Here is a 17,581-nt window from a genome sequence, read left to right as displayed (position 1 = left end):
TTGTTCAAAACTATATCAGGAAATGCGGTATTTAGGGGATAACGGTATCCCATCTTACCCCACAGAACTATAAATATATCGTAAAGAAGCGTAAAAAAACTGCCCACGCGTTTTAAAAATATTTTTATTGAAACATTGCCGATAATGAGCGTGAACTGGACAACAACAAAAAGGTTTTTTACGTAAATTGGAATAAAATCACAACTTACAGAAGTACGTTTGCATTAAATCATCGACAGAAAGCTGTCAAGAATCTTTCAAAGTTTTAACGTTAAGTAGCAAACACTGGACATATAATAACACTTTTAATCACAACCGATTAATATGTTTCTATCCATATTTTGTAAAATTGCATCTTGGGCATGTAAGTGTAAACTGTAGCAATAAAACGGGAAGCAATTTCGATTCTCTCATTTAGACATAGTAGGAAGGCTTGTTGCCAAAACTGTGGCAATATTGTAGAACGATTAGCAACTTAGTTAGGCCACAGGTTTGGGGCTGAGTAGGTTACTTGTAAGTGTAATATGTGGAAGTTGTAAAACAGATTTACATCGAAAAAGCCACATTGGGATAGTTATTTAAACTCATAACGCGTTTTTTTATATTAAATATGCTCTATATTATCTACATAAATCCCAAAGTGACATTCAAGATGTGCACCCTTTATTAAAGAGAGTTTCGGACATGTTACAGCGTTTAGAAAGCAAAACTGAAGTCGTAGAACGAACGATAGCGGCATGTATATATATATAAGATATGAAAAACTACCGGGAACGATCAGTGTTGGAAAAGTAAACGTGAGTCGCACAGGCTAGCACGGTGGGTTTAAAACGGGACAATAAAACAACATGTAAAATTATTTTGGACAGAGGGCGCACGAGCGCGGATGAGATGTTATGTTGGATATGACAAACAAGATACGGCTCAGTGAAGACTGTCCACGTCATTACCGATAAAAACGTGGAAACACTGTAGTTTCTACCAATCTAGAAAATATTGGAAACACTGAATGCGGTGAAGCTCCGTTACGGTGGCTTGGAAGGTCAGTGACGTCACTGTGACGTCAATTGTTGAATGACGTCACTCGTGACGTCACACGCCCTTGATAGGCGATCGGCGACCAGGAGCAATGTTGTTGCGGAACCTGCGAGGCCAGGGAAGCGGCCATTCAAACTGTCGAGGTAAACAACCGGTCGATGCGACGTTTTCCTCAAAATATCGGAAGATGGGGAACCACCAGGCCCGAGAAAGAAGGTTGGAGTTGGCATATTCTTTCAGGACCTGGGAAAAGTTGGAAAGTTTAGTTGTTATGCGACGCTTCGTTCCAGCGCTTGGTCGCTGAAGTATGTTTGGTTATCGCAACCGCACGTTGCTACAGCATGCGCGATAACAGGTTTCTCATACCATGGTGTGTATTTAGAAGCTTTTATTATAGACGACAGGTGATTTATTCATGCCGCTTTAACAAAGCTGTCTAAGAAAACCTGGAATTTGTTTTCCGGAAATGGGCATGGCGGGGGGGGGGCAAAACTGACAAAACGAGTCCTGTTATACATTACAGAAAAATAGGTTCTATTTTACATGGGCATGCCTTGACCCTAGGTTTGAACCCAAATTAGTTCATTATTCCAACACTCAGCGCCAGGGGTAATTTGTGCGTTTACAAAATGGGTTATAAAAATTCCAAAACAGCTGTACTTTCTAATGTAAATGGATGAAGGCTCACAGCGTTGCACACCATGGGTTCTAGGATTTAGACCAGGGTTGCCCCTCACCGTTAAAGGCAGTACTTACGCTGACATTGCATAGAGTATGGTACGACCAAAACAAACGGGTTGTAAGCAAGTATGCGACCACGACGTCGATCGTGTAATGATCATGCGCAAGTAAAATACAAACGATTCCAGTGGCTGACATTACCCAGCATAACCAATGGAGAAACCACCAACGTTTCGGAGTGTCTGGGAATTTAAAATGCGGTTATTGTGGTTGTTTTAAGCCAACGACACACTATCGTATTTCCTGCACTTATTCTTGGTATGTTAACTCAATGGAGATGTAGAGGAATTGTTGCCGGTTGGACTATGTGTGTTTCTACCAATACTAGGAGTCCAAAGTAAATAGGTTTGACTCGGAATATTACAAACACAAAATTTGAATTGACTTTGTTTTAATGTTATTTTCTTGGTCAATTAAATTAAATAGGTTTTCATTTCTTTAACTTGTTTACAATTTTGCGACATACCAACACGTTTGTAATTTCTTTTCAAATAGACTTAAAAAAAGCTTAGTAAACGTGATATAAAAAAATAATAGTAAAACAACTTTAAGCCCACAGAAACGTTCTCACACTTATTGAGACGTAAGAATACACAGACTTACATTCATGTATAGTCATATAGGTTATGACAAGTATAATGGTATGTCCACTAAACAAGTAATCACCACAGAGATGGTGTGACCCGGTCACTGATAGGCCACCACCGAATAAAAGGCTTGCAGCTCTGGTTAACATCAAAGAGATATGACCGTTTGCCTGTAAGAATAAAGTAAATTAAATTCCACGGAATAAAAACACGCTGTCAAAAAATGGGAGTAAAAACTGCGCTTGTAAAATTTACGTTGTGTTTGGTTTACACGCGTTGGAACTCGAAGAAAAGGAGAACATTTTTTGGATAATTCGGCCCTTTGTACTAGTTTGGGAATCCTAAATGTTTAGGCCAACATTAAGCTTTCTTACTAGTTACTACTAATATATACTGACCTTTGGTGCGCATTTAAAGTGCAAGCCAGGCACCGGCAACGTCGTCACGTATATGGTGATGGAGCGGTACAAGTACAAAGTGCCAAGAATGAAGAATATTCGACGCATAATGATAAACCTAGAAATAAAAATAGGGTTCAATTCAAAACCTCGCCAAAAATGCATTTTATGTAAAATTAATAAAAATTTACAGTGAAACGGTCACGTTTTTTGTTGTATTTTGTACTTTTCAACTTATCAATACTTTCCCCGTCTTTTTACGATGTTATGTATTACTTCGACCTTCGTTACCGTGACCGAAGAAACAAAACGAATTCATTTACTTATTTATTCATTTCATTCATTGAGCTTTACCTTTTAGAGTAATATATACGGGAACTGGAAGAGTAGCACGTAACGGTGCAAGAAGAGAGAACTATAAGGTTAATGGTCGACGCCACGTCATGAAAATGGATAAAATTCGATACTAATAGTATTTGTAAAGGCGTAGGAACGATAAAATACGTCATATCTTGGCAATTTGTGAATCCGGTTTATGGAATAAATACCTCAAACAGTCGTACACAGTTTATTTAAATTTATATCTCAGTTTAAGCGGCAAGTAATAAAACATAATTTCGAACTGTTTTCCTTGTAACGAAAAACATCACAGCAGTACATAACTAATAATTGGAAAACAGCTGTCGTCACAAGTTCACAATACACTATAACTACGTCTTATATCTGTTAACAAGTACCTTAATTACAGTGTTTGTTTTGCTGTGTAAGTTATTTAGCTTCGCGTGGCGGCCAACGACAGTCGTTATAAAATGGCTACACAAGGTATAATAGAGATATAGTGAAAAAACATACACGCACCTGTGTTTATGAAATATAGCCACCAGTATTGTGAATGAGGTTAACACCATACCGATGGACTCGCAGTAACTGAACGCGCCCTCAATACGACGAGGGACAATATCAAAAAAGATATCTGGAAGCGGTGGATCTTCTGTCATAGTAGGCACCCGGTCATGAACGAACTGTAGCGTGACCACTGAGACCACGAAACCTGAGACGTAAAATGCGGAGACGTTTAATTACGATACTATGATTGTTAGAGACACGTATATGAAGAACCAGTTTTCGTATGACCACCTTACAAGATGGTATATTAAATAATTACACGTTTCTTGTGCCTTTTATCTTGACAGGACAAAATTTGTTATTTACTTCTTTGAAAATAATACAAAGATCATATTATTTAAAGAACCAAGAGAAGGAACCCAGCAACAAAACTCTAAAGTTTAATGTCCAAAAGCACTGGTTTGATAGTAACTGCAACAGTTCTTGGTACAGCTCTAATTCAATACTCCATTAGTGCCAGTGTTTACATACACAACAAGTCAATGTCTTACGTACGTGTGTATTATCAGTGTATACCACATACCACAAGTCCCAGGAGCATGCAGTTAATGCATGAACTCCAAGCGAAGCAAGTATGTAACATAGTGTTGCAAGTTGTGCAACTATTTTTTTTTTAATATTTACCATATTTTCCAATTTTTTTAAAACTATTTTGATTAACATGCTATTTGATATTGCTAAATAATTTTATGCAAATTTATGTGATAAAATATTTTCCTGTAAAAAGTTTATATGATACTATAAATTTTAGGGGTGGTTTTATACATACAAATATGTAAATTTATATTAAATAAAAATTTAAGAAGAATTCAGTGAGGTACAGAACTGATATATTTTAGAAAAAGGAAAATGGTATATGAGATTAAACCATGATTCACGCTGGTTTCTGGTTGTGATATCAACTACAGCCAGCAGTTGGGCCTTGTATGTATAAGGATGTGAATCATATATTTCCATCTAAATGTTTGGTTTCCTTTGTCTGTTTGTACATAAACAATCACTTGTGACTAAGAGGTATAACACGGAAATCTTATTTCCGAGAATAAAATAATGCTAATGCTAAATATCACGTAAGACTCTGACTATCAGCATTATTTAGATACACAATATAGTGATTTGGGGTAAGTTGGGACATTTTTTTGGTAACAATTGGTAGTCAACAAGAAATATTTAAAGAATTATAAAAATATTGGACTTTAAAAGAGCGTTGATCAGGAAATATGGGACACATTATGTTAATGCATTCCGTCTTACCCCATAGTAGCATAATAAGTACCACTCACCAAACATCATATACAACACTGCAACAAAAGTTTTTAACTTTTCAACAGGAAATTGTTCACTAGAATTGTTTCCTCCATTCCCAATGTTATCTTCTCCTGAAAATAAATAAAATAATTTAAAAAGGTAAATTAAACACACAAGTAGATAACTATATGAGTGGGGGAAGACGGGAGACGTTTCATTCTATTTTCTCGTCCCATTTGGTGGTTAACAGAGAAAATTTAAGGGTTCTAAAATCGTATCTTCACAACTCCCATAGACTTGTTCTTACTTGTTTAAAACAGTCAGACTTTTTGGATACTATGTGCCAAAGGTGTCCCATCTTCCCCCACCCCACTATATATAATATATATAAACAAAACTAAAATTACACTGTTAGCTACTCTTACATAAATACTAATTTCTGCCATCTTAAATCTAAACTTTTGCTGATTTAAATTTACCAGCATCGCCGTGTAGGTTTAATCTGTCTGTTGACAATATTTCACTTGTAGATGTGCTATCCCAGCTTTCCAACATTACAATGCTGCTTCTTTCAGCTGCACCCGAGCTCTTAGGAGTCTGTCTCTCCATCTGGCACATCCTTAACAGCTCTCCAGGTGCTTTCCTAATCTTGTCAGCCAGAGTAAAAACGAAGTCGCAAGCTACGACACTCGTTTCGGAACGAAAGGGCTTCAAACGCCACTTCTCAGGCTTGTGTACACTGCTGTATCGCGACGGGTAGTTAGGCTCTGAACGACTCGCTCGTAGCAACCGGTTCTTGTCATCTATGCACCCGTGTAGGTTTGAGTGACGACTGGATTTGGTGTGCAGCTCCGAACTCCAAATTGCTTTAGCTGTTTCTGACAAGCTACCCTGTACAAACACCCAAATTGATAATTTCTGATCACCTGTTTGTGCTACAGACAAATCTATGCCTAAGTTCTTACATTACCTGCTTGTTAATTAAAAAACTAACAAAAAAACACTTAGCTAAACAGCAGGCACCCCTGACTTATAATACTAAAAAATGACAAAATACATTTCTGAATTTTCCAAAAACGTCATAAAATGTGACAACTGAATTGGGACCTTAGCAAGTTATCTCTAGCCCTGTGATTTCAGACTATTCTCACTTTTTTAAGTTTCTGGAAAACTCCTGAACTGTCGAGACTCGTCTGGTGAGGTCTAAGACTCGCTTAAGTCATTAATAATTTATTTCTATGACATCATAGGGTACTCTCCCTATTTCCCATGCATGCCGAAAGTCACATGCTTACTAATGAGACTGGAATTTTGTCTGATCAAATTATTGTACTTTCATGTTCTTTATTGACAGTAAGCTATTCTTTTTATTAACAAATGTTCTTGATGTTCTAGCTATTTTTTAATTTTATTACTGTTCCAATGAAATAAAACTGTTTTAACTGTTCTTGTTCCTTTAATTTGTCTGTTTTCTGCTATAAAGTATGTTTGGTGTATTTATTAACTTTAGTTAACTTTTTAATATTTTTTTAGTAAACTTTGTATGTAGGCACACCTGATATAAAAGGTGTGGTGTCATTAATATGGTGGTGATGAGTGTCTCCATTCAACAGGGGTGTTGTGACCGAAGCAAAACCATTTGCTATACGCCCATTACAATTACTGTGGCTAGTTTTACTATACCCATTTCGTAGACCCTAGAAATAGAAAAAGCTTAAAAAATAAGACAAATAGCTCAATTTAATCGCAATTTTAAACAGTATCATTTTCAGAATAAGCTTGTTTTTCCTAAATGGGCTAAGATATCATTTTTTATAAACCTATTTTTAAACAATATTTTTATATTCGCATCAATTTAATCTAATGAGTAATTGGTTTCATCAATATGTCTATTTTACTACCTAAAAATACTATAATCTTATTTAAATACATATATTATGTGTATAAAACAATGATCATTAGTTATACTATACAGTTAAAAAACTCACATTAAGTTCAATTTTCTTCATGTACTTTGTAAGTTGTGACTTTCTCAATGTTTCTATAGAATTATTAAGATGGTCAGCTTCTGTTTGGTCGTTCATATGAAACGGTGAGTTCAACAAATCATTTCTTGTCAATGAGAGCAACCTGTGGCCATTGATGGGATACACAGAGTTGACAGCTGCATCCTGGAAAAATGGATTTCAGTTTCATGTATCATTTATATTTCCGTTTCAAATCTGTTGAGGCCTATGTGTGCTACTAATTGAATAAAACTGGCACACCTAAAGAATGTGACTTTATCTGTTAAATTAAGTTAGTAAGCAGGTAAAGGTATAATGCATAGCAATGTCTCTATATTATTGCAACTTTCACCCAAATAGTTAGAATTGCAATCCGTACAGCATATTTTCATGTTTAACACAAAAAAACATTCAACAAAAATCTAAATCCTACCCCAATTATGTTACACAAATGCCAGCAACACAGTAATACAGCCTCTCACCGCATATTCTGGGTAACCTTTCCTTCTCAACCAACACGCAACTTGGTCCGATGACCAACTCGAAACATCATCTCCAATATTTCCATCTTCGTCATCCGTTATACTAATCTCTACATGATCCCCCATTCTAAATAAAGCAAAGGTTATTTGAAGCTTATACTCTGCAGTCTAATACAGGCTTACTTTTCTTTGACTATTATCACACCAGTGTTTTTTTAATTGGGAACACAAATCTTTTTCAAGAACCCAAACCTTTGTACACAAAGGGTAAAACCTACTTTTTTACAGATATGAAAAATTGAATATAAGGGTATGGTCTGGAATTGTATAACATTAGACCAGGGATAAAATAAAATGTCTTGCTCATTGTAGTGGAATTAATCCTAAGAAGGATTACAAGAGATTTTATAGCACACCAGCTGTGAAAGTGATGGTTCTGCAAAACCCATTACTGTATAAACATATAATCTTTGATTACATTTATTCATACTTCATAAGAGAAATACAAAAGTAATCTAGACATACAAAAATATGTTGTTAGCAGTAGCACATAATTCTCCTATTTAAATCTCCTTAAACTTAAAGAACACCAGATTTATAAAACTGTACATTTATTGCAACAACCGGTGTCCAGTTTAAATGTAGTCAAAACTAAGTAAAAAAACATTATTTATATGTAATACTCATTCGACAATGTAGTCCAATTAAACTTAATGTAGCTCTTTGAATTACCTACTCTTTTTTTTCTTAAAACAGTTCAATATTTTGTATTTATACGGCACGCTGTAGACGACGCCTGGAAGATCTCTTCTTAACACCAAATCTTCAGTGAAGTAGTAACAGCGTCCGACAGGATTAATCTAACTAAACCACTAAAACGTAAATGTAACACTTCTTATAAAACTGATGAATAAGCGATATTTCTTCCAAGCAGAACATAACACGATAAAATGTGTGAATTTCGCTAGTTTAGAATTAAAACTGTAAAATTAAGTACACAACAAGACAACGGAATTTCTTGCTGTTTTATGCAACTCATACTGGTGTGTCCTTTAAAAGAAACGACCTACAAAATACGATTTGTATCACAGTTTGAATTCTTGAATACAGAGGTTCCCTTATACGCAATGGAAAAACGAGGCCTGTATTTGGTTACGAATACAGTTTGTGCTTCCCGCCACCGTGTCCCCTATTGTAAACAATTTAAATATACAGGGCACGAAACTGCCTATGCGCAAATTATAAACCAGAAGAAACGTTTACCTCGTCATACCTGAGAACAAGTTGTCGTCACGTTTTGCAACGATATTTAAACTACCTTGCAATTACAACATGTTCGTAAACTGCTGCGTAAGCAAATACTCGCGTAATCACTAATTGAGCAACGTCCGAAAATAGGCATGTATGTTCTAGTCTTGCGATTTGATACGTTTGTGGTTTCCAGACAAAGGTTGTTTGCCAGTTTTTTCCAACATGTAAATAAGGAGTCAATGGGAAAGACGCCGTTAGGTCATAAAACAAGTTTAATATCGCTACAGTTTATACATTAGCTTCATCCATTTTGAGTGTGTAATGTGTTCGGTTTGGACATTAAAATCCAAGCACAGAATGAACTCCCTAACCCTTTAATCAAACGTTTACCATAAAGATACTTACAGCGTTGATAAAATTACCAATGACAATCTTCCAATTCACATATACACCGATTATACCTAATTTATTAGTCTTAACTAAAAACTCTGGTCTTAACTCTTCTCGCGAAACTTCTTTGTAGCTGGCCTTTCGCGTTCACTTCAAACCCGGAAACGATACTTCTTATTAAACAGACTTTGTGCCCTTACAACACAACGCAACTGAACTATTACTTCCGTGGACACAAATGCCATGCAGTCCCGACAAAACTTGTCCTCAGGAAATCGTTAAAAAAGTTAAACTGTTGATACAGCACAGAGCTACCATACCAACACAGCTAGGAGAATCTGGAGAGCCACTTAGTCGTTCTATTCGAACTAACACTGAAGTGTTGCTCGCTTAGTATGTTTACGGACAACGTCACAACAACTGCGATAATCTATATAAATGACAAACTATAGATATGGTTTTACGATGCGTTGCGTTGATCCTCAAGATCTTTATATTTAGCAGGCGGCTTTGCAGTTACCCAGCCAGACTGGAACATACCATCTGTATACGTCCATACCACATTCAAATCTACCAAACGAAACGCAATGAAAATCAATAGAACGCCGAGGAAGCTACATGTCACCCAATTTGCGTATCGGAGACGGCGTTTCCTGGATCAACGCACTGAATAGTAACTGCAAGGATTTCCAACATGCCAATTACTGTACAAGTCATACCATTTACTTACAGTGCATAAGCTGACCAATCGAATACCTTCGTACATCATAACTGCGAACAATTTGAACTGACAGCGCGAGATTCTTAGTACCGGGCTACTAATACACGATTCCAACTACTGCCTCCCATCGAATTTGCTGCACACATACACCGATACACACTAACGCTCAGTTGAATGTCATGTTGAACTCCATGTGTTCTTACATACAAACAAACATAAACAATGTATTAATGTAACTACTCTTTGCCATGCTGTACCGCTCTCTGATAATACTACCACTGGAATAAAAAACTTGCACACCTTAAAAGCTAAGTGTTTCAACCACAAAAGAAAAACGTGTGTACAAATTACTTTACAGCATTCCGTGAAAGGATTTCTTTAAAACTGTATAGCAAGCTCTCACTACTTAATTACAATAGCACCAGTCCATTATCTATTTCGCTGTTCATTCACGTTTTAGATCGAACTTCGAGCCCCTAGGGTGCCAGCCAATGAAAGCTGTAACAAAGAGACGCTGGCGGCCACAGCGGGAGAGCCTGGCAAAACGAGCGTCACAGCAGCGTAACAAAGAAAAAGAATTCCACGTCGTCATGCATGGCGGCCATAAACCTCGTCTATGCTTTGCGTGAATTGCACGAGGAATCTTCATATTAGTGACGTACTTTAAATAGCTCAATATTTAGAATATTATACACATGAATCTGAAAGTTAATAATGCGTTCGCTATGAACAAAGCCATAAACACCTCGTACTCCGTGACAGGGATAGTCCAAATCCATAAACCTTGTTTTACGTTACAGGGACGTAACGTAACTTTTCTGTTTCGGTTAGTCGCCTCTAACGCAGTAACTGCCAGACAACGCCCACTTTCTTGACTGACCGAATTTACGCTGTGTTTATAAACAAACCAATGATTCCGAACCTTAAAGAAAATGGAACAGGCCTACGGGCAATGCCGTTATCGATTAAGTTTGAAATTTCTGCGACCAACACGCTGGTTATAATGCAGATGGTGACTGCATTACTTACCGCCTTTAATTAGGAACTGACTGTAAGTAAGAGGCATTAGCTATTCTAGCTTTAACTGCACAACAACTATGCATTTGCAATTGATATTACTTGCACCTAGAACAGACACGACTTTTCTGCACTGCTGCACAGAGGTGCATTCTATTGAGTTACTTGATTTCTGCACCTGCGAATTTCAAATGCTTATCGCTTTTCGGTTTGGCAGAATAACGTGTCTTTGGCTCGTCGGTATTGCACCGATATTAAGAAAATTAATTTGAACGACGGCAGTAAGCCGGAAGTTATTATATTACGAAAAACGCAATTGAATTGCATACAAAGGACGCCGTTTTTTCGTTGAAAATCGTTAGCAAAATGCGCAGAACAATCCATTCAACAACACGCAGTAACAAACAATAATTATCGACAGCTGTCCAGCGATCATCAGCATAATTATGTCTGCTAATGCATTCACTCAGCCGTACACGGACCACTACAGTTAATGCTTTCTCACGAGTCCTATACTACTGAATAAAAAATTGCGTTAAAGACCCACAAACATAGTACGGCACTATTTGTCGTCAGTTAGCAATTCTCTTACTCGTTATCCAACTTTAAATTAAACGTTACAACTTCAGGAACCTTTCACACAAATGAAAACATCCCAATCATGGCCACACGCAAACTTCCCCGACGAAACGACAGTCCACTTTTCAACACTATTACTGATGTACTTAGCAGCTCTACTATATTGACCCTACACAACTGTGGTTTCCTTCATGGTTATGCGTCAAACTGCTCTTACATGAACCATGTACAGCTAGACAGTTCAAAGTCTCTACGTACGACTGTAAAATTACCGAGTGTTAATAATTTATACGAGGCCTAGGGCCCAGCGGAGTACTGCGCAATTTGTCAACCGAGACGGGTCAATGCATGCGTGGTTATAGTCAACGTGTTGTTAGGAATTAAATAAACTCGATAATTCAAGACAGCGACGACAAATGCCACGTACATTATATTTTTCTGCAGTTCGATTTGTTTGCCAAGTTATTACAAAATGCAGCAAACAGTGTTGCGATACCTTGTTTCAATATTTACGTCGCCTGCCGGTCGGGTCACTTGGAGGGGTTACTAAAAGTCATTGAACAAAGTCCAGCGAACTTACACAATCTCTGTTTCACATTGAGGGCTTCCGGTAAACTGCTTGTAAATTGCTGCTGAAATCAGACAAACAATCCCGTTTCAGACGCATAGGCGACATGAGAATATTTTTGCACAATTTTAGCATTATGCTTGAGTTAATTGACTTCGGCACATATACGGAATTGCAAAGTCCGCTAAACTAAACAATCACAGCTAATAAAATGCTAAGACATTAAAGCCCGTTCGATGCTTAAACTACAAGACGAAGTAAAACGACGACATTTCATTTCTATAGGCTATTTATATACCAGTGCCCGAATCTTAAGGTTCATAGATCAACTGCGGATGCAGTATTGTCGCAAATGCTACTAAAACAAGTAGGTCATGGTAGGCCTAAACAGAGCTGGAAAGGTTGCGACGATTTAAAGAGCAAATAGAATAAAACAATGGCGTTGCCTACTAACAGTATATTCCACCTGTGGCATTTAAGTATGTAGAGTCCGACGAAGCGAACTACAGAACGATATTTAACAACTAAAATACAACGCAATCACGACTCACTTAAACAAACCAGCAAAACACACATACACACACTCACACACACACACACACACACACACACATATATATATGTATCATTTCTGTCACATAAAATAATGAGCAACGGCCCACTACACCACAAAAAAAACTATGACATCTTACAATATATTGTGATAGGAAAAGATGAGACACATTTTTATTCTAACTTTTAGCTGTTAGCCCGTTATCTTCGTGCAATTAGTATAGACTAACCAACAATTTTATTTTCTGTTGAATTGCTACATGCTGGTTAAACTAAAACCGGTAAAGGGAGCAAGAGAGCTCAGTAAACTTAGCGAATTCCGAACTGCAAGAAATAAAATGGTAAATTTCAAATTTACTTTAGATTTAGTTCCCAACTTCTTTTGTAACTTTTTAATTTATAAATAATAACATTTTAACCAAATCGACAGTTGATAAACTTGCCACTGATAAAAACAACTGAAAGATCGAAGAGTTAAGAGTATCAAACATTGTAGCTGCCCTAGTATCGACTATTCGTAATACACTGCAGCCCAAAAGTTTAAACACATTGGCAAATTGTTTTATATAATCACACATAAAAAATATCAGGTACCGTAGACTTAAGCGCCAAGTCTCGCATGAATTAACATATACGTGGAAAAAGACGAAATGCTGAACCTACATACCTAGAAAAAGTAAGGGCGGCATATACGTAGAAAACACTCTGTCGTCGTGGTTCTACATAAGTAGTTATACACACTATGCCAACGATGTTAGTGTACGCGAAGAAGAACCACCTATAGACGTATATTACTGCAGTTACGGCGATGGTCCATTTACATATTTATGCAGTTAGCGTACAGACGCCAACATATTGCTGTGAGTATGGCGGCATGTCCGGAGAAAGTTTTACATCGGTCGCAGTAGTTAAGATTTTAAGGACATTTAAATATTTTACGGTCTTGTTTTGCTTGGAGAAGTTAATGAGTTGGAGTTTGAGGTAAGATGCGATAAAATGTTCGCAGTAAATCCGGGTGCTATTTATTACATACCGCGTTTGCTCAATACATTATTAAGTGACAGATAAACCACGCATCGCGTGCCGTGCGATGTGCTGTTCGAAGTAAAGGGTTGTAATTGTGAAAACGCAGCAAATGGCCTACACAGTTCTTTGAAAAAGTACAGCCAAAAGTTAAAAATAATAGATGTATTCTCATAGCGGTTATATCGTTCCCGAAGTTACCAAATAATTCGTTTTTAGCAGCAACACAGCATGTCGTTTTTCTGCAGCTTGGGAAGTAGAAAGAGTAATTCCCTTACGTAAAGTAGGTAGAAGCGGGCGTCACACCTGACTTAACTGAACTGTATCGCAAAATGGTTTGTCGTTGGCAGGCGAAGCATAGTAAGGAGCGTAAGTGTCTTTTTAACTGACCGCAGGGCAAGAGAAATGAAAATTATAGTGGCAGGCATGCCCAAGACCGGGACCAAGTCCATGGCGCACGCTCTGCGGCTACTGGGATACAATGTTTATGACTTCATGGAAAACTACGAATTCTGCCACGACGAGTGGTTAAAAATAGCAAGCGTAGGCGGTTCCACTGAAGACTTTCGGTCCATGTACGAAACTGTGGACGCGGTAACAGATCTACCGTCCGCGTTTTTATGGGAGGAGATTTTGAAAGCGTTTCCTGATTCAAAGGTAAAGGTTTCATGTAATCATAACGTCACTTATTTATCTTCATTAGCCCGGGAAACTTAATACACTCAATAGGTGGTAAACAAAGAATATTTACAGAATTATATGACAGTGGACCGGCGAATCTAAAAGAGCGTTGTTAATTGCTGTGTAGTATTTGGGTGCTAACAGTATCCCATCTTACCCTACAGTGCTAGGTCTACTAATTCAAGACTCACAGTATATATGCACTCAAATGTTCACCACTTTGATGAGGCATTTAACATCCTAATAAAACAGTTTCTTTTTTCATGTTAAGATCATACTAACAGTCCGAGACAATGAGGATGTTTGGTGGAACAGTGCCCTGAAACAGGCGAAGCAACTGGACAACCCTGTATACTCATTCACTAGAATGTTTTCGCCAACTGCTAGAAGGATTTTCTCCTACGGCGAGACAGTAGGCAAGTAAAATTTAAATTCAATTTGCGTGGAAAGTTAAGTAGGGTATATAGGATCTATTTTACCTTAGGCTTATATAGGGTATTGATAGAACACGATATAATAATTGCCAACGCTTTTAAAACTTTATAACACGAGCTTCGTATACAGTAATGAATATATAAGAACCACCGAGATGACGTAAAGTTACATATTCATAACCACCAAAGAGTTATTTGCTATCGTTTTAAAAGCTAACTGGGACACACCTATAAAACCAAGCCCCGTATAGAATAATTTCTATTTGTATATTAACGTTCTAAATAGACCTGGTTATAACGATTATATAGTACTGTGGGGGTAGATGGGACACCATTAGCACATAATACCCAAATATCCTGATGAATTCTCCTTGTTTACTATTAAATGAGACGAAAAAATGGAACAAAAAGGTGTTCCACTTTCCCTACTATACCATAAAGATTTTAAAACTGAGATTGTCATCTAAACGACTGCAAAAGCTAATAACATCAATTTACGGATTTAAAATTTAAACCAGCTTTATCGTGCTGAATTAGGAGATTTTTGCGGAAAGCAATACAACAGTTAAATGTCACAAATGACAACGAAACGATATCGTATATTACTGTGGAATTAGATAGATATATTCTTATAGGGCATAATAACATATTGTATTTCCTAATCGCGTTTTTAACAAAATCGTACAAAGTAATAATTGAACAATTAACAACGCTCTTATAGAGTCTCGAGGATACGGATAAATTATTCGGAAACTATTCTTTGTTAACTACCAAAGATAAAGAAGAACAAACCATGGACCATCTTACCCCAACCTAATATATTTACAACTTGTCTATTTTAGCAATGCTTGGATTTGGCGTCAAGAACGACGGCTCCATTTTCTTTGGCCGCAGGAATTTAAATGAGTTAATATCGAAGATGGCTTACAGGAGACATAACGCTTATGTTTTGCAGGTATATTGGGGTAGTATACTATACTAAGCTTGTTTTTATAGGTATTTCTTTACTGCTATGGTTTAGTAAAGTTATATAGAGTTTAAAGTGCTAGTCTGAAAACACAGATACATTAGTCTATGAGACGATAATTTCCGGGGACTTAAAACATCGAAACTAGATGCCACCAATTTTCTAAAACAGCATTGTAGGATTTTATAAACAAATAAGAACATTCGTCTAACTGACAAATACGATTCAAGTTTACAGTTGCTTTGAACAGTTTGGGGGTATGGCTAATACTTTAGCACAAGTCTCATGTAGGGCCTAACAAACATAGCACCTTAATTATTTATAGGTTACAGGTTTCATACTGTTTTGAGTGCTTCGAATATTCTAAAGTTTAGTTTATATCTTTTTAGGAGGGTGGGGAAAATGGGACGCCTTTTTTTGTTTTCGTCGCATATGGTAGTAAACAAAGAACACATGCAAAGATTTATAAAACCGTATCTTCACGACTTCCATATATTGTTAATTGTTCAACACACGATCAGTTTATTTGGCTATTATAACCTAAAGGTGTCCTGTCTTCCCCCATCCTACTATAATAAATATTTTGTAACACATTAACACCATCTTACCCGGCAGAATGCACCAAAAGACAAGCTACTTATATTCAATGTAAAAGAAGGCTGGGAACCTCTTTGTAAATTCTTGGGACTCAAAATCCCTCAAGAAATATTTCCATGGAAAAACGCGAACAGTGGAGTAGTCGACAAAATGAAACAAGAGGGACAAGGAACAGTGTTAAAAATTGAACGTGAAATTAAGATTTCTCTATCGTGCATCGCCTTAGCAATATCTGTACTACTGTACGCGTTTTATGTCTGGTAAAGCGACAGACAATTTTCCCAGCACTTAACTTTTGTTATTAGAGATGTATAAAAGGGTGGGAAAAGATGGGACACCTTTAGCATATAATATCCAGCTATCCGTCGCATTTTAAACAATTTACAACGGTCTATGGAAGTCATGAGGATATGATTTTATAATTCTTTAAATTTTCTTTGTTTACTATCAAATAAGGCGAGAAAATAGAATCAAAAGGTGTCCCATTTTTCCGTACCCTACTATATATGTATTATACTATACAGAATAAAATAGTATTTCTACCGCCGAAATCTACAAAAAGTAAGTGCTTTGGTTCAGTAAGTTTCCTTACACTCCTATAAATTTTCCTATATGCTACACTCTACTCGAAATGTTGCTAAAAGCTTGACTTTAATCAAATATAAAAATACAATAGCAACAATTAAGATAATAAAATACGCTATTCTAATACATGCGATATGCTGGCTTGCTACTATGGGTTCAAATCAAACCATTTAAAACTCAAAAACAAACGCACTGAAGTTTCTACAACGCTTGCTAAGCTGTTATTATGCAAGGAAAGCGTTGAAAATCAGGCCGGCGGCACGAAAGGCGTGGAAGCTCGATGATAATTACAGCGGTAGAACTCGCTGGAAAACAATTTGATTCAGTGACTGTGTACATACCGTTGTGAAGGTATAAATATACGCGACTAAAATCCTAGAAAAACACAGAACACAGACACACTTGCATATAAGCAAAATCAAGAAATACCCAAACTATTTACTACCAAATTGAAAATGCACCCCATTTACTCTACCATATATTGTTGAATTTTCAATTTCACATTCGCCTTACAAGATTATGATATGAAGTATAAATTTGTAGAAAATGCAGTAGTGGCGCTGGTACAGGGTCGTTATTTTTAGGTCATTTAAGTTCACACACACACAAAAGCGTTTTTAATTATAGCTAATGACTAATTTGCGTTTGTACGAACGCTATCAGCAAGATGAGGTTTTTCTGGACGACTGTCAAAGTGATGTCGGATAATTAAAACGCGCAACTCGACAAATACTTGCTTGAACTCCCGCAGATCGATGGGTTTGATCCAGTTATTATTGCTTTGTTATGAGAAATGTAGGTTTTAATATT

At 36.8% G+C, this 17,581-nt stretch overlaps 2 protein-coding genes across 3 annotated transcripts; one reads left to right on the top strand and one right to left on the bottom strand.

Moving 5' to 3' along the window:
• Positions 1 to 106: 106 nt before the first annotated feature.
• LOC149727149 (phosphatidylcholine:ceramide cholinephosphotransferase 2-like) lies at positions 107 to 8,314 on the bottom strand. Of its 2 annotated transcripts, none has more exons than XM_089890540.1 (10): positions 8,143 to 8,314; positions 7,407 to 7,533; positions 6,907 to 7,089; positions 6,474 to 6,615; positions 4,954 to 5,049; positions 3,623 to 3,815; positions 2,765 to 2,882; positions 2,383 to 2,536; positions 1,795 to 1,961; positions 107 to 1,281 (listed from the first exon to the last, which is right to left on the bottom strand). In XM_089890540.1, exons 2-10 carry the CDS (start codon positions 7,530 to 7,532, stop codon positions 1,093 to 1,095), a joined length of 1,368 nt encoding a protein of 455 aa, XP_089746666.1. In that variant the 5' UTR covers position 7,533; positions 8,143 to 8,314; the 3' UTR covers positions 107 to 1,092. The 2 variants fall into 2 exon arrangements, with proteins under 2 accessions (XP_089746666.1, XP_089746665.1); XM_089890539.1 differs by having other exon boundaries at positions 8,139 to 8,313.
• Positions 8,315 to 13,467: 5,153 nt separating this feature from the next.
• LOC149727148 (uncharacterized) lies at positions 13,468 to 16,897 on the top strand. The gene is made up of 4 exons (XM_089890561.1): positions 13,468 to 14,164; positions 14,460 to 14,604; positions 15,465 to 15,577; positions 16,205 to 16,897. Exons 1-4 carry the CDS (start codon positions 13,913 to 13,915, stop codon positions 16,448 to 16,450), a joined length of 756 nt encoding a protein of 251 aa, XP_089746687.1. The 5' UTR covers positions 13,468 to 13,912; the 3' UTR covers positions 16,451 to 16,897.
• Positions 16,898 to 17,581: the final 684 nt, after the last annotated feature.

The sequence above is a fragment of the Ciona robusta genome, chromosome 12 (assembly GCF_009617815.1).
Source record: "Ciona robusta chromosome 12, ASM961781v2".
Classification (NCBI taxonomy): domain Eukaryota; kingdom Metazoa; phylum Chordata; class Ascidiacea; order Phlebobranchia; family Cionidae; genus Ciona; species Ciona robusta.
Note: the sequence above shows the minus strand (reverse complement) of the source record. Positions and strands in the feature narration are given on the sequence as shown.

Excerpts from the sequence above, each read along its gene's own strand:
- LOC149727149 (XM_089890540.1), bottom strand. The coding sequence starts at position 7,532 with ATGGGGGATCATGTAGAGATTAGTATAACGGATGACGAAGATGGAAAT. Across the intron at positions 6,616-6,906 it reads TGAAGAAAATTGAACTTAAT|GGTCTACGAAATGGGTATAG; the intron begins GTGAGTTTTTTA and ends TTCTATTTCTAG. Across the intron at positions 5,050-6,473 it reads CACCACACCTTTTATATCAG|GAGAAGATAACATTGGGAAT; the intron begins GTGTGCCTACAT and ends ATTTATTTTCAG.
- LOC149727148 (XM_089890561.1), top strand. The coding sequence starts at position 13,913 with ATGAAAATTATAGTGGCAGGCATGCCCAAGACCGGGACCAAGTCCATG. Across the intron at positions 14,605-15,464 it reads CTCCTACGGCGAGACAGTAG|CAATGCTTGGATTTGGCGTC; the intron begins GCAAGTAAAATT and ends TGTCTATTTTAG. Across the intron at positions 15,578-16,204 it reads ATAACGCTTATGTTTTGCAG|AATGCACCAAAAGACAAGCT; the intron begins GTATATTGGGGT and ends CTTACCCGGCAG.